The sequence below is a fragment of the Lates calcarifer genome, linkage group LG7_1 (genome assembly GCF_001640805.2).
Source record: "Lates calcarifer isolate ASB-BC8 linkage group LG7_1, TLL_Latcal_v3, whole genome shotgun sequence".
NCBI classification, from domain to species: domain Eukaryota; kingdom Metazoa; phylum Chordata; class Actinopteri; family Centropomidae; genus Lates; species Lates calcarifer.
In genome coordinates this window covers 1,542,136-1,557,389 of record NC_066839.1, presented here as the reverse complement: position 1 = coordinate 1,557,389, position 15,254 = coordinate 1,542,136, and the positions used below count along the sequence as shown (strand labels likewise).

The 15,254-nt window shown below is 43.1% G+C and overlaps 1 protein-coding gene across 6 annotated transcripts in view; it reads left to right on the top strand.

The window, feature by feature from the left end:
• myo6a (myosin VIa) overlaps window positions 1-15,254 on the top strand; it is a 111,264-nt gene that overhangs the window by 40,175 nt on the left and 55,835 nt on the right. For all 6 annotated transcript variants that reach the window (XM_051071647.1, XM_051071648.1, XM_018674644.2 and 3 more), the window contains exons 13-18: window positions 7,143-7,300; window positions 7,564-7,655; window positions 8,772-8,844; window positions 11,283-11,410; window positions 12,107-12,202; window positions 12,725-12,895. In XM_051071647.1, the coding sequence (XP_050927604.1) occupies window positions 7,143-7,300; window positions 7,564-7,655; window positions 8,772-8,844; window positions 11,283-11,410; window positions 12,107-12,202; window positions 12,725-12,895 (718 nt within the window). The remainder of the gene's footprint in view (window positions 1-7,142; window positions 7,301-7,563; window positions 7,656-8,771; window positions 8,845-11,282; window positions 11,411-12,106; window positions 12,203-12,724; window positions 12,896-15,254) is intronic.

Here is a 15,254-nt window from a genome sequence, read left to right as displayed (position 1 = left end):
AGATAAATGAAAATCTAATTTTCTCTCTTAGTCGCTTTTTATCATCTTTACAGCTTTGTTCGACTCAGTTCTTTTAGTCAAGTGGAGGATGTATTACTTCATTTCATAATGTCATTGCTGTCAGTCAAACTATGTAAACAGGACTGTGGCGTCTTTGTCACCGAGGTTTCTGTTGGTAAAGTTTCTAAACTCATTTCCTGAGTGAATTTCTTCCCGTGTAAAAGCCAGCAGGCGGCGAATATTCGCAGCAGCAGATGTTACAGCGTTCCTGAACTGGATGAAGGTTGTGGTGACACAGCAGCAACAACAGCCGCTTATTTACATGAAAATTTCACCGATTATTGCTTTAATTTTACAGTTGGTGAAAGTGGATAAAATGAGAACAGTGGGTGAATTCCTGTGAGGCGGCAGGTTGGACTCCCGCCAGCCGGCTGCATCACCTAAGCTGGTTATTTATTTGTCTGGGTTATGCAAGCAAGAGTGCAGACGGCTGTGTGTGCAGGGCTGAGAGGGGGAAATAAAGAGGGAGACGGAGTGGGAGGGAGATGGGATTCAGAGAGGATGAGGATTCAAATTTGATATTTCCCTTTTTGTTTCTTTTATTGTGTTTTATTTTCTGCTCTGTGCACTATTTTAAAACCGAAATCTAATTCAGTGCCACGACACAAAATCAAACGGAGATGGAGAGAGTGACTTTCAGAGTGTTTACACTGAAGTAACCTGATTTCTCTGAGTAACCTGGTTTCATTGTGTGCATGTCAACACACTCACTGAGGGAGACAGGAGCTGAGTGATACAAGAGGAGATACAAAGGAAGAGAGGAGGCTGGGTAATGGCATCGATCTCCTCATTCAATTCAGTTTGATTTGATCCTTGAAGGTTAAAGGTTCAACTTTGTTGTCATTATATACAAGACTGTACAGTGACATGTGGTTAAAGATGTAATGATATCACATTGTGCAGTCCGGACAGTTAATGACTGTATGTAACATTCAGGTGCTCCACATGGCGCGTCGACCAAAACCTCCCTGAAAGCCAGCTGTTATTTAGTAAAATAATAAACGTGTGATTTTATGAAGGAGCTGCTGCAAACTTCATCTTCTTTCTCACAATAATAATCAGAAAGATATCCTGGATGACAAATGAATTCCTGCAGTCGTTACGTTGGTTTGTTTGTCTGTCAGTAGCATAATACAAAAAACTACTCATCAGATTTGCACCAAACGTGGCAGAGGAGAGGTTCAGGGGTCAGAGAAGAACCCATTACATTTTGGTGCAGGTCCGGCTGAAGGGTCAGATATGGCAGATACATAATTTACTTCCTTTTCCTTGTGTTTTTCTATTATGAGAGTGAGACAGACGTTTGTAGGATTGTTTGGCCTTGATGGAGGTTTGCACTCTACTGAAGGCCATTCGAGTTTGTCTGGTTTTGCACATATCTGTACATAAAAATAAACTGACAAGAAAGTCTGTGTGGAAGTGCCAGAAATCTGAACTCGTGTTTTACTTCCTTTATCTCCTGCTGTTATTGCGCTGGTGTTCATTACCAAGGCAGGAATTAATGTGTCCTTTATATGTTTGAGTGGAAATGAAGGGTGTGGAGGTTGTTGTTGGATCTGGTCTCTGCTGACACGGTTCATACAGCCGCTCATGTTCTTGGTACCTGGGTGGAAATGACAGCTTATCGTGGGTCAGAAAGTTTTCCTCCTGACATCTCTCTGACTGTGAACACTTTGTTCACACAGAGGTTCATGCTCATTATTCACAAGGTCTCTAAATGAATGGAAAATGTCTCATTCCTTAGTCGAACAGTCACGTCAGGTCATCAACTACCAGACAGAAGAATATAATAGCAAGGTGACACGCTTCAGAATAAATCAAACAAATAGAGCACTAAATGCATAATGCACCTGTAGAAGCACTCAAACCTGAGCCTCCTAATTACAAGTCAACAAACTGACTCACCGTGCTGCCGCCGCTGTCAGGAACCTTTGATGCTTTTAAGGCTGAATGAGACTCAGTTAGTGTGTTTGTGCTGTGAAGAAGTCAGAAGACACTTTACCCTCGTTAACAAGACAATTTATTTGCCTCTGTGGGAGCCCAACACACACAAGGTTACATAATTGGTATTCAAGCCGTTATTAGCAGCAGACTTAACTCGGGTTTGTGCTGTTGGGTCACGGCGGCATCCTCGAAGGAAAGTTTAATTCCCTGATTGTGAGGAGCTGCGCGGACACATGGTGCAGCTGTTGGGCTAATTATGAATCTGATCCTGGTGTCACAGGTCACAACTGATCTGAGTTTATCCAGTGTGGGTCACTTAGTCTTCAGCTTGGTCATTTGTGTAGTTTGTGGTGCTGAGCACTGAGTGTATGTTGTACTCGTTTCATCATCCAAGACATAATGTCGAAAGAGAAATCGTCTTTTTGTTTTCTGTGGACGATCTCCTTTTCTTTTTTAAACCTGATATCATGTTGGATATATGGAATCAGATATTTGCAATAAGTGATGACTTTGCGGGACCTGCTTCTTCCTCTGTTCTTATTTGTGGCCGTCTAAATGCAGCATCAGCATATTACTGCCACCCACTTTTACAGCAGGCCTCCTCCTGCTGCTCCAACAGAAAACCCAGAGAAAAACTACATTAGCATCAGACAGAAACCACATGTTTTATGTGAGGGCAGCAGAAACAGATTCATTCGAGTCAAAAATATGTCAGATAACAGCAGATTTGAAGCCACAGTCACATCAGCGTTTATCGCCTGATCTTCAGAATATAACAGAGATGTGCTGATTGACACTTTAATGAAATGTCAATCATTAAAACAGAATTTAATTTGGAAACTTAGTAAACCTGGAGACAGAAAGACAAAGTGAGAGGAGGTGATGAAGGACGGGGAGAAGACTGGACAAAAGAAAAGGAGAGAATATGGAAAAGAGGGGATAATGTGTCTGATGCCATACAATAACAAAAAACACTGAACTTTAAGTTAGCAACTGTTTTAAGAGGAAAAAGTCTAAAAAGCCAGTGCTCAGCATCAAACAGCAGACAGACTCACAGACAGAGGTGGAGGAGACCAAACACAGAGCTGAAACAGACGGAGTACTGGACTGAGATTCATCATGTAAACACAGAACCTTCTGCTCTACCAGGATTGTTCACTCCTTGTTTCTGTTGCCCCCCCCCACGTGGTCATAAAGTCAGTTATTACAGGTTTTAACATTGTGTTAACAGATCGTAAACCAGTTTTATTTTTGTATGGTTTTAGAAAGCGCTGACAAATGGTGCTGTCCTGCTGCGAGGGCCTCTGAAATAAGTCGACTGCCGTTACAAACAAGCCATTCTGTCAGTTCATTTAGAGGAGCTGTGGGTGAAGATAGACAGTAAAATGATGAGTGAGGCAGCATAAGGAAAAGGGGAAATGGAGTCAGTTGGAAGTGAAGAGGAGGGAAGTGTTTTTCTGTGAGAAGATCAAGTTCAGACAATAAAAGGAGGGAGGGAGGAGGAGACAGTGTGGTGGACTGAGCATCAGATAAAGTGAAAGATAAGAGAGGAAAAGATGGGGAAACTGAGAGGAGAGAGATTTGAAATCCAGACAGAGGGTTGTACGACTCTTACCTCTGATCCGGGAACGTCTAACATGAGTGTAATTTCCACCGAGCGACGGACGGAGGGAAAGAACGGGTAGGAGGGCACAGAGAAAATGGGAGATGCCAATCACGGAGACCGCGGCGAGCGAGGTCAGCAGTTAACAGCTTGTGGGTGTCGAGGGAGGGGATCAGTCCGTCAACCTGGCAGCCAGACGTGCCATTAAACAAACCTGTAGAAACTTCTGTGGCCTCAGAACATCCATCTAAATTTCAGTCCGTCCTCTGCTTAATTTCATTCAGTGTTTTGGATCCTTTTCTTCCTTAAATCTCCTGCTTCAGTGAGGCCATGTCACAGATGAACACAGCTTTGTACTGACACTGGTGGCGCTGACAGAAATTAAAGATCTTACAAAGTGTTTCATTTAGCACAGAGCCGTGGACTCTGACCCGGAGTCCAGACTCCTCCAAGTGGCTGCAGGATAAATGTGAAGAGTCATGAGATAATTAACAGAACAGAAAGTCCTCGCTACACAAACTTAGATTTATTTTCCTCCTCAGACCTGTAAAATTAAAAAATTATCAGTAGAAAATAAATATCACTCTTCGGTTGAATGGGTCACAACCTCTACACAGTGTTCTCTGGCTTTAATGAAGAGATAAACATTGTTGAAGTAACTTTTTCCAATTTGCTTTGCACTCCATCTGTGATTGAAACTCAGAGAGCTTTAGCTCCGTCTTCATGCTCTGCGCTGTAAACAACTCAGAAGTTTCACTAAACTGTTTTCTACTGTGGAGTCAGTCTCACATATCACTGAACAGGACTGAGACTCCACTGTGAAGCACTTAAATCACAACATTCAAATAAAATCTGAATTAAACCAAAGCTTATTTTACAGATTGCAGAGTTTACTGACCGATGCTGCAGTGTGGCAAACGGCCACTAGGTGACAGTTATGCTAGCTAACAAGAAAGAGTTTCATTAATCTCCTGTGGTGCAGATCCCCGTCTCTCCTCATGTTCCAGCTTCCTCCCACGGTCCAAAGGTTAATTAGTTGTCCACAGGTGTGAGTCAGTGATGGGCTGGTGACCTGTGCAGGTTGTACCCCACCTCTCGCCAAATGTCAGCTGGGATAGACTCCGCCCCCCGTGACCCTTAACGATGAGCAGTGCAGCTAATGGACAAGGTTGTTCTCAGATTTACACAGTCGGAGGCTTTTTATAAAGAACTTTATTCCTGAATATTCAAAGAACCAGAACACAGAGAGAAACTCACCTGAAACCTGTGGGTAAGCACTTATAGATATAAATGAGTGGAGGCTTGATGCCATGTACTGTAGTGTACTGCAGCAGAGCAGAGTCAGAATATATTAAGTGTCTCTCTGTTACATATCAGAACATTTCTCTTATGGCTGAAAAGTCCAATTTAAAATCCATGTTTTTCCCCATGTGGTGTGTTTGAGGACGGAGCCAGGGAGCAGCTGCAGACCAGCAGGCATCTTCAGAGAGCACAGTTTCTACAACAGTAATTACACTGAGGGAGAGGGAGGGAGGGAAAAACATTCACGGTGCAGAGGCTCATAGGGAATACATATTAGGCTACTTGTACGATTAGTGTTCTGACATTATGCTGCCCTGGCATTTAGACCTCTCGGTTTTTAAATGAGAGGGCCTCACCGCAGTATTAAAACCTCTGCTGTCGGCATGAATTAAACATGGCAGGTGGTGGAGAGAGGGCAGGGGTGAAGGTGAGGAGCTGTGGGAGCAGTGATAGGTGTTCAGGTTCATTTTGTCCACTTCACTTCTCGGTTTTTTACTTTTAGTATAAACATCATAACTTCATTTAATAAGTTAGACAGAAACGTTTGGTATAGTTACAAAGATTTTCATCCTTACATCTCAAGGTCTTCATGAGTGGATGAAGTTTGGGAGATGAAGTTGAACTCGGACAGTGAGTGAGCATTTTTTAATCAAACCCCTGTTTCTGAGGTCAAGAATAAACTTTCACACGTTGAAAATGTGTCGATCAGAGAATATGAAACTTACACAAAATGATAAGAAGAGCTACTTTCAGGTGGAACTTTAAATTGAAGGGAAGAAAGTGCCCTTAATAAAGCTTTGCTCATGTTAGACAGGAGGATTATGTTGCTGGCTGTATGATGGAGTTCAGGAGAAAATGTTGGAGCCAAGATCAAGTGCGACTGACGGCTGAATAGAAGAAATTTAAAGTGCATTTACTACAAACCAGACAACAGGGAACTAAACTTAAAGCCAAACAAGTCGTCCTCCTTCTGCAGGAGTGTGTTCAACACAAATGCGACACCTGATTATAGAGAAGCAGCAGGAGTGTGAGTGTGAGTGAACCTGATGATTGGATATTCTTTATCCACAGGACTGTTCTGTCTCTGAGTGTGTGGCATGCCCTGTTTACATCTGCCCTGAATATAAATGAGCGTGTGTGTGTGTGTGTGTGTGTGTGTGTGTGTACAGTACAGGACACAGTCAGCTCTGATGGGAATGCATACACAGTACAGATGAAGAAGTGAATTACAGATTGCAGCTCTTGGGGGTCTTCAGTCAGTCGTCCTATCACAGCATAATGTGTTAGAAACACACCTGCAGGGATCAGCCGGCGCTCTTCCCCGTGACGTCGCTTGTGGCTTAAAAACGTATGTGCAGAGGAGATAATTTGTCGCTGAGAGACGGGGGAGGGAGGGAGGTGGATTTTGGAAGTCGTGATTTGGAGCTCTGGGAGTCTCTGAGTGCCGCTCGTGTGGAATTATTTCCCAACGTGTCCTTGAGTGCACTGCAGTCGTGCTGAAGTAAAGTCCACAGGTAGAGCCTGAGCACAAACCTGGGGCCTCGCAGCAGATTAATGTGCTGTGTATCTGGCCCCTGCGATCGGGTCACTCCTTTTGTCTGCTGCTATCGAACCGCATGCTCACACACACTCAGAAGCAATTACAATACACCTCCATGGAGCTCGCTGCCGGTTATGGTTTCTGTCACCGTTTTATGGCCGCTACCTCACACCCAATCTCTCTCTGCCCAGCTGTCAATAACACAATTACCTGCTTGAAAAGTCAGACAAGCCCTGTTCATTTAAACAGTGTTGGTCTGCAGGTGAGAAGTCGACTCATTTTCTCCTCAAGGGACAGATTTCTGTTTACAGTGATTGTTTTAGGCAATTAGCTCAGTGTGTTTAATGGAAGAATAAACATAAATTCTTAACGTACACATTTTCACAGCTTCACAGCAAACGATCTTATTTTGTTGTTGTAACGAGAGGAAGTTTTATTTAATAAATCACTTAAATGATGAATCATTTCCTGTCAGCTGACACTGTTTCAGCTTGTGTGCAGGTGTTTGTGTTAAAACAATGTGTAAAAGCCCAACTTTAATGTTAAATGAAAATATAATAATAATTATTTCACAAGCTTTAAAAAGTCACTTATTCAGACATAGTTTAGTTTTCAACAGCTGCTCCTATGCAACACCTTTCATCAGGACACCATATTTTATTTTGACCCTTTGTCCCTGTGTGTTTTTCCCAGAGTGCCGCTGAAAGTCGAGCAGGCCAACAACGCCCGGGACGCCCTGGCGAAGGCCGTGTACAGCCGTCTGTTCGACCACGTGGTGACCAGGGTTAACCAGTGCTTCCCCTTCGACTCCTCCGCCAACTTCATCGGCGTCCTGGACATCGCTGGTTTTGGTCAGTGTCCCTCAAAACCCTGTCTCTCTGAAAAGTTTTTTCATTCTTTTCATGTAAAGTAACAGAGGAGGAAGAACAGACGATGATTGTCTCAGAGCTAATATTGTAAAACACACTGACAGCTGCAAGTTTCTTTCACTGGCACACATTGTCCAGAGATGAAAGCAGCAGCTATACGCTTCATGATTTCCTAAAATAGTGTAACTTGTCAGATTTCTTTTGACTGTGACGCAGCGTCTTTATCTGCTGTTTTTATTCTGCAGAGTACTTTGAACACAACAGCTTCGAGCAATTCTGCATCAACTACTGTAACGAGAAACTGCAGCAGTTCTTCAATGAGCGCATCCTGAAAGAGGTGAGAGCGAAGAAAACCCCAAAGTCAACACCTCAGATCCATCAGCCGGCTCTTACAAACACCAGCAAACCAAAGCAAACAGCCCGAGATGACTCACATCACGCTTCTGCTCTGATAAAAGAGCTTGTCTTGTTGTTAGCACTTACTTTCTAAGACTCAGTGTCCATGTTTAAATTGAGGGTTTCTTATTTTTGAAGACACCTCAAAACATAAAAACTTGAAACTTTGATCATGTTTAAAAAGGTTTGATTCCAAAACATGATTTTTCACTCATGTATCAAAGCAGGCTTCATTATGATTACTGTTCATATTGAGAAAAACATGCTGTGAATATACTTCACTTAAAGATACATTTTCAGCTGAGAGACAGCTTCAGAAACACGAGGTAGAAAGTTTTATGTTGCTTTCAGTCGTCTTGTTCTCGACTTGCCGACGTCTTCAAAACCCAAACGGCCATTAGCAACAGTTAGCATGAAAACTGATGCTGTCCAGGTCCAAGTTTAACGATCCAAAACACCGCCTTTCTATTCAGGAGGATAAAGATGCTCCCTTTAGAATTCTGACTGAATTTTAGCTGGAGGTCTTCTCATAACTAGAAGGCACTCGAGTGCTCAGACGTCCACCAACCAACCAGTCGTTGACTGTGGAAATCTGTAGCCTCCACAATGGTTTTATTGCTGTTTGTGAAACAGCCCTGACTCTGGATCGATACCAGCATCTTCAAAAATCAAGTCAAATCTGTTTGAACTTTGTTGGAAAACTTTTAATGTGTCAGTATGAAAAATAGCTCAGAAAAGGGCAAAGTGAAGGAGATGGTGTTTGACTTTTATTTTGTTACAACCGTCGCCTTTTTCCCAAATGTTAGACGTCTCATTTTACCTTAAAACTCCTCATTTACAGACGCGTAGTTGTTGGTGCCTAAACATCTGTCGGTAACATCCAGCATGAAAGTCGTAACCTTTGAATGCTCTCATGAGCAGAGAGTCTGGTCTTAATGAACCTGAATGACCTTCAGCAGGAACCACAGAGTCGTCCCCTGTCCTCATTAGACGAACGCCGTCCACGCCGCAGATATCGTTACGACTTCTCATTATAAATATCTCGTTTGCATTCCAGGAGCAAGAGCTGTACCAGAGGGAGGGGCTCGGAGTCAACGAGGTTCACTATGTCGACAATCAGGACTGCATAAGTATGAAGACGCCACACACCACACTGCACTCATGATTGTGTATTCAGAGCAGCTTCAGTTGCTGAGTGTTTCCTCTGCAGAGGAGCTGAACACGTCGTCTTCCTCTTTTAGAAGTGATAGATGTTATTTAGATACTCTGGGTAACACTGGTGGTTTTAACAGGTCCCATTATTGCTTCAATGTTTAGACAAATTCAGTGAAACTTATATATGAATCCTTATTGATTCTGTTACAGTATCACTGTTGTTTAAAATGTAACCAAGCTACAGGAAGAAAAACTTAATGAGTGGGATTTAATGGATCCATCTGATCAAAGAATCAATAAACAAGGTTCCAGAGCTGCCCAGGTACTTGATGCTCATTCACACCTGTCTGAACAGACTCTTCTTTTCCCATCATGACTCTGATTATTTAGGCTCTGACAGCACTGAGGAGGCAGGTACTGATTTCAGCAGCTTTCCTGTCTTTATCCGGGACTTGTTGGTTTTGACTGAGGATTTCAGAGCCAAGGTTTAAGAATTAATTGTGTATCAGTCAGTTAAATGTATGAATCACCTAAGCTCTCGTGCTCCTGCAGATAAACCCTTCTTCCGTCTCTGCTGGAGGTTTTGGAGAGCTGCTGCTGTTGCTGCTGCTGCTGGTTGTACTTTATTGTATTTGTGTTGTAATTTCTCACTCAGGGGTTTTGTGCTGATAATCTTCCTGAGCTGTACAGGAGGAGGCTGCATGCTGCTCAGTCCTGCCTTTAAGCTCTGTGTTTTACGATGCCCGCCCCTCCACAGTTTGACCCCGGAGACTCGGCGCTGTCTCATGTAAAGAGACAAAGCGATGAAGCCTCAGAGAATGTGAGCGTCTGTCCTGACTGAAATGTGTCTTCATTACTCCATAAACAGGGAGGGAGCTGGATGTGAAGGGATTAGAGGTGAAGGAGGTTAATTATGCTTTTTGCTGATGTCCAGCTCTGTGAAACAGCATGAATATTAGATGCTTAACCACAGCAGAGTGAGCTGGAGGGCGGCAGCGGTCGGGCCAACACAGCCTGTTTACAATGAGCTCTGTTCATTGGCTCGAAACTGTAGAGTGCTAAAAATGTGTTTGTTTGTTTGGGTTCCTGTAGCTTGTAAAACCAGCGTCCGCTCTTTGTCCACACAAAAACCAGAGAATAGAAAAATCACAGCTGATGTAGCAGAACATCTGCAGATACACGAGCAAGTGGAAATTAAAACAAAGATTATGAATAAAATGAAGTCTCATAAAAAGAAAAGTTTGTCCAGAGAGAGCGATCTGTTTCTTCAAATTCAAATATCACTTCATTCAGTCAGTTTCTAAATCCATTAGTCAGGTTCTTTCTTTTCTGTTACACAGTTTGATTACAGATTGATTAGTTCAGGTTTACTCCTCCTGTCTGTGTTCCTGTGTTTTCCTGTGACTGGGAGCAGGTGGAGGGATGAAGGGATGAAGGGATGAATGATGTCTTGTAGGGTGAAAATCTGGCTGCTGGTCAGAGCAGTGAGTGAGTCTGTGTCCTCCCACTCAGAGAGACGGTTTTTAAAAAGCGTAGGTATCTCCTCAGCGATCCCTCACGTCATCGTCTGAATCAGTGAATCGTTTCATGTACCTTCCTCTGCTTTCTGTCCGTGTTGCTCTCGTACAGGCAGCGTCCTCACAGACGTGTTGTCAGGTCGCCGCCGCCCTGACCTTCCTTCTACTTATGCGCCGGTGACGCAGGAACACTGAGTGTGTCTTTGTTACTCATTGGAAGCTTCCAGTGGTGAGCTGAGAGAATTAGCTAAAAAGACATCACAGAGACTACGTGGTATTATAACTAGAGAGAGATATCAAAATGATCTTTGAAGCTTTGCTGTGCACTTTCTAATTTAGGCTTCTGCAATCTTTTTTATTAATTTCAGTGGTAGGGATGGGTCTCGATAGCTGGTTGGTAAGAAAAACCCAGACTCATTAAGCTCTGTGCTTAATGAATCCCTTATCGTAATCTTTCATTCAGAATGTCTCTCAGAGCGTCTCTTTCGCTTCTGACTGAACATGGCCGACCACCTTAAAAGTCCAACAAGTTTGACTTGTTTCATGTGTGATTTGATAAATGTTGCAGTAGACAGTGGACACAGCAGTAACACCTGAGTGAGAGACTTTCCCTGACATCAGACTGATGAATTAAAGTCTGATATTCTTTACTGATAGAGCAGTAATAATCATTATGCCCACTCTCTGTCACCTTTCAAGTCAGATCAGGTCAAGGAGAAACTGTTATGATCTCCACGCCTCTTCCCATTCCATTAAACTTTGATTTGGATTTTTAATCGTCTACATCACCCCTCTTTGATTTAATTTCTCGCGTTGCTCCGTGGCCTCAGGCGATCAGCACCAGCTTCATTAGGGCGTCGTAGCTTTTCTCATCGCTCCTCTCGCTCTCTCCGCAGACCTGGTGGAGGCCAAGCTGGTCGGCATCCTGGACATCCTGGACGAAGAGAACCGACTACCTCAACCCAGCGACCAGCACTTTACCGACACCGTTCACAACAAACACAAGGACCACTTCCGGCTGACGGTGAGAACATCTGGTTCCAGTTAATCACTCAGACTCAGAGTCAGTCAGAGAGGGGGAAATGGCTGCTCTGTAGCTTTATTTTTCAGATAATAAAAAGCTGATATGGTAACAAACCGCCTCAGAACCTGTAACTACAATCTCAGTGTCATCCTGGTTGAGCTGTGAGAAGTTCTGTGACATCCAAGCACTGATATCTTTGTTTGTACAGACCTATATTAACCAGTAACACACTTCATTCAAGATCTGAGAGGTGATCGGTTTTTGGAGCGTGGGAACAATCCACTAACAGATTCTGTGAGATGAGAAGATCGAAGTCAATCCACGTTTTTAAAATGATAGAATGATAAAATGTGCTCATGTGGTTTTATTCAAACTGTCTTCAAAACAAATGTTACAAAAGGTGATGTGAGTCTTATAATCACTGTCTCATATTCAGGCCAACGCAGTGAGTTTCAGTGAAGAATAACGTTGAGCCTCAGAGTGATGTGGTGTAGCTGACAGTTAAATTACTGAACACTGACTCTTAATCTTCATTTCCAGCCGAGACTGATTGACAGGACTGGGAATTAGCATGTCATTGTAAATGGAAAATATGCAGAACTGCTGAGTCTAAGTGTTTTATTGTGTGTGTGTGTGCACGTGTTCTCACATGTGATTGGCTTTCTGTGTGTGTGTGTGTGTGTCCGTGTCCCTCAGGTGCCCAGGAAGTCTAAGCTGGCCGTCCACAGGAACGTGAGGGACGATGAAGGATTTATTATCAGGCACTTTGCAGGAGCCGTGTGCTACGAGACGGTGCGTTCACAAACCACACTCCGCTCTGCTTTCCTGGAGCCATCTTTGAAATTAATGTCACATGAAATTATTTATTTCTTTTTCTTTGATCACTGGACTGTAGGAAACACTCCTGACCAGAGTGTTTTAACATGAAAGCAAGTGACCATTGAGATGAGATCAGATTCAGAGAAATAGACCTAAGACACTGTAGCACTGAGGACATTTTAAATTAGCCAAAGAATCATATAGAAAGCTATTGTTGTGCTGCCTCATATAAAAGAGGCTGTGTGTTTTATGTATTGTCCATATTCTGGTATTTGTTGCTTTGAGAATGATTGTTCACCTGTTCAGTGAGCAGAGAGCAGCAGGGGCAGGATGAGTCATAAAGAACGACCAAGCAAAAAATGAACATCTGAAAAATAATAGGATTTTGAAATTGAGATTGTGTCATGTTGAGGCTAAAACAGAGGAGTGTTTTGGGTAAACAGACGCAGCACATCTCTGGAGTTTGTTCTTAACTCTGTTTGAAAATGTTTTCAGACCAAGTTTGTGGAGAAGAACAACGATGCCCTGCACATGTCTCTGGAGTGTCTGGTCAGCGAGTCCAAGGACCGCTTCGTCCGTGAACTGTTCGAAAACTCCAACAACAGCAAAGACGTCAAGCAGAAGGCGGGAAAACTCAGCTTCATCAGCGTCGGCAACAAGTTTAAGGTGAGAGGGAGGACACCAGGAACACAGGACACAACTTGATGTTAACGTATTCTTCACTTTGGTCAGTGGCAGCTGCTGTGCAAGTGTTTCTCACCAAAACCTGTCGTGTGCGTCCTCGAGGTCGAACAAATCATTTCCGTTTGTAGTAGTTTGAAAACAAACAACTTTATGTAAGAATATGCCCGATATAAGTGCACAGTATAGACTAAAATAAACAAGCCAGGATTAGGTCCTGATGCAGGACCTGCTGAAGTTGACATTGTGCTTTAATGGTGCAAATCCCAGAATAAACAGGCAATTCATCAAAATCTGAAACCAACCAATGTGAAGGGAACCAGGGACGTTTGGGGTCTCTGAGGGTCTGGGGCCTTCAGGGCCATTTGTCTACTTTTCCTTTTTATGTTAAAGTAAAAAATTACATGACTTTGAATTTGAAGAGAGAAATAGTTTTAGAAAAGTGATCTGCAGAAACTTTTAGAAACTTTAAAAACTCTTGAATTTGATTCCAGAAATCAAATTCAAACCTACGACAAACTGGAGGATTGCTGCTGGTGCTTTGGTTCATGCTGATCTGGGAAAAAGTTCATACTGAGAGGAACCCATCTGGTGTCATGATGGTCCATTATGGACTCGTTATGGTACATCCATGAAAAATATACTTTTTTCTGCATTCTGCACAGTCAGCAGTGCATGTTTAACTTTTCAAGGTGTCGCAGTTAAAGCTGCAGTGCAGAATGTTTGTCTCCCCCTTCTGGCAAGGAGAGTAATTACACCAGCAAATGAGGAAAATCCACACCAGTGGTAATCTGTTTGTCCTCACCATCGCTCACCAGAGAGATTTACCTGGTGCTGATGGTGTGCAGTGGGACTGATAGAGGATCCATTGATTGCACCGTCACAATGATTCTGAAACTGTTATTTTGAGGTAAAATAGTTGCTTAACGTTGTTTAACCAGCATTGCGTGACCTCGTTTGGCAGCGCGGGCTTGAATGTGACGGACGTTCATTGATATGTAAAAGTCCAGCCCTCCAGCTTTAATGTGACAGTGATATATGGAGGCTCAGAAGGCGCTACACACAGCACCTTTAAAGGAGCGCCTTACTCAGTATAGATCTGACTGTGGTCTCTGTGGTCAGAGTGAAGCTGTCAGTGCTCTGGTTCACCTTAACAAAGATTTCATGAATACATCTTAATGATAAGGAGCCTGAATGTCAGTTTGTTTTTCAAATGAATCAGATGAGACTGTAAATCCATCTCCTGGGAACATGGAGGCGTGTACAGAAACAGTCTCTGTCAGTACAGTAGGTGAAATTTCACTGCATGACAGAGTACATTTAGAGAACAGAGAGAGTTGTGGCGAGAAGGCCTTTACTGTGACTCACCCAGCTTGGCATCTCACCTTGATATGTGCTGTAATGTGTCACCTAACCAAAGGCAAGGTGAGCCAGAAACCACAGCGCTCAGCTTCACTCAATCTTTTCTCCTAAAAAAAAAAAAAAATATGTATACTAAAAAAAAAGGCAGATACCCCGAGGGAATGATGGCCGGGCCATATCATTATCAGAGCAGCGTGGTGTGCTGTACATTCATGGAATCCACAGGAACCCTGTGAACACTGTTTGATGTGCAAATATTTGATCCTTTCCTGCGCACGGAGATGTGATTTATATTCGTGATATGTCGTACATCCTCTCTGAGACTGTACATGGACACTGTCCATCACTGAGCTGTTCATCCGGGTTTAAACCCTGTGTGGAGTTTGCATGTTTCCTCTGAGTTCTCCGGCTTCCTCCCACAGTCCAAATTCAGCTCAGGTTAATTGGTGACTTTAAATTTGTACCAGTGTGTCTATCTATAATTAGTACTGAATTACATGGATCTTTGCTGGAAACTTCCCCGGAAATGATCAGGGATTTCTAGACCTGTAATAAGCTGAAGTTCACTTTAGAATCAGTACTCAGCACGATGGAGTCCTGGCCCATTAGATCCCTGTCCAGCTGAGCACTGTATATCCTCTGTGTTTCTGTTGCTCCCTGGACAAAGACTCAACCTTGTGTGAAGGAAAAACGTTGAGTTGTGTCGACTCTTCTGAAATCCTTCTGTCAGAATGAGTGTTCCACTAATAAAACCTGTGTCTGTTTAATGATGTTACAAGATCAAGGTCACCTGTGGCCTCATTTCTCAGCTGCCTAGACCTCATCTCATTCAGTCAGCCTGAGGCAAGAGGATGCATGGAAGGCAGAATATTAAAGTCACTGCTAAAGTGTGGAGACGTGCTGGACTTTGGTTTCATTGTTCCTGTGACACCACAGACAGTATTATGACAGGACGACTATAACAAACTGGATGTGGAGTAGA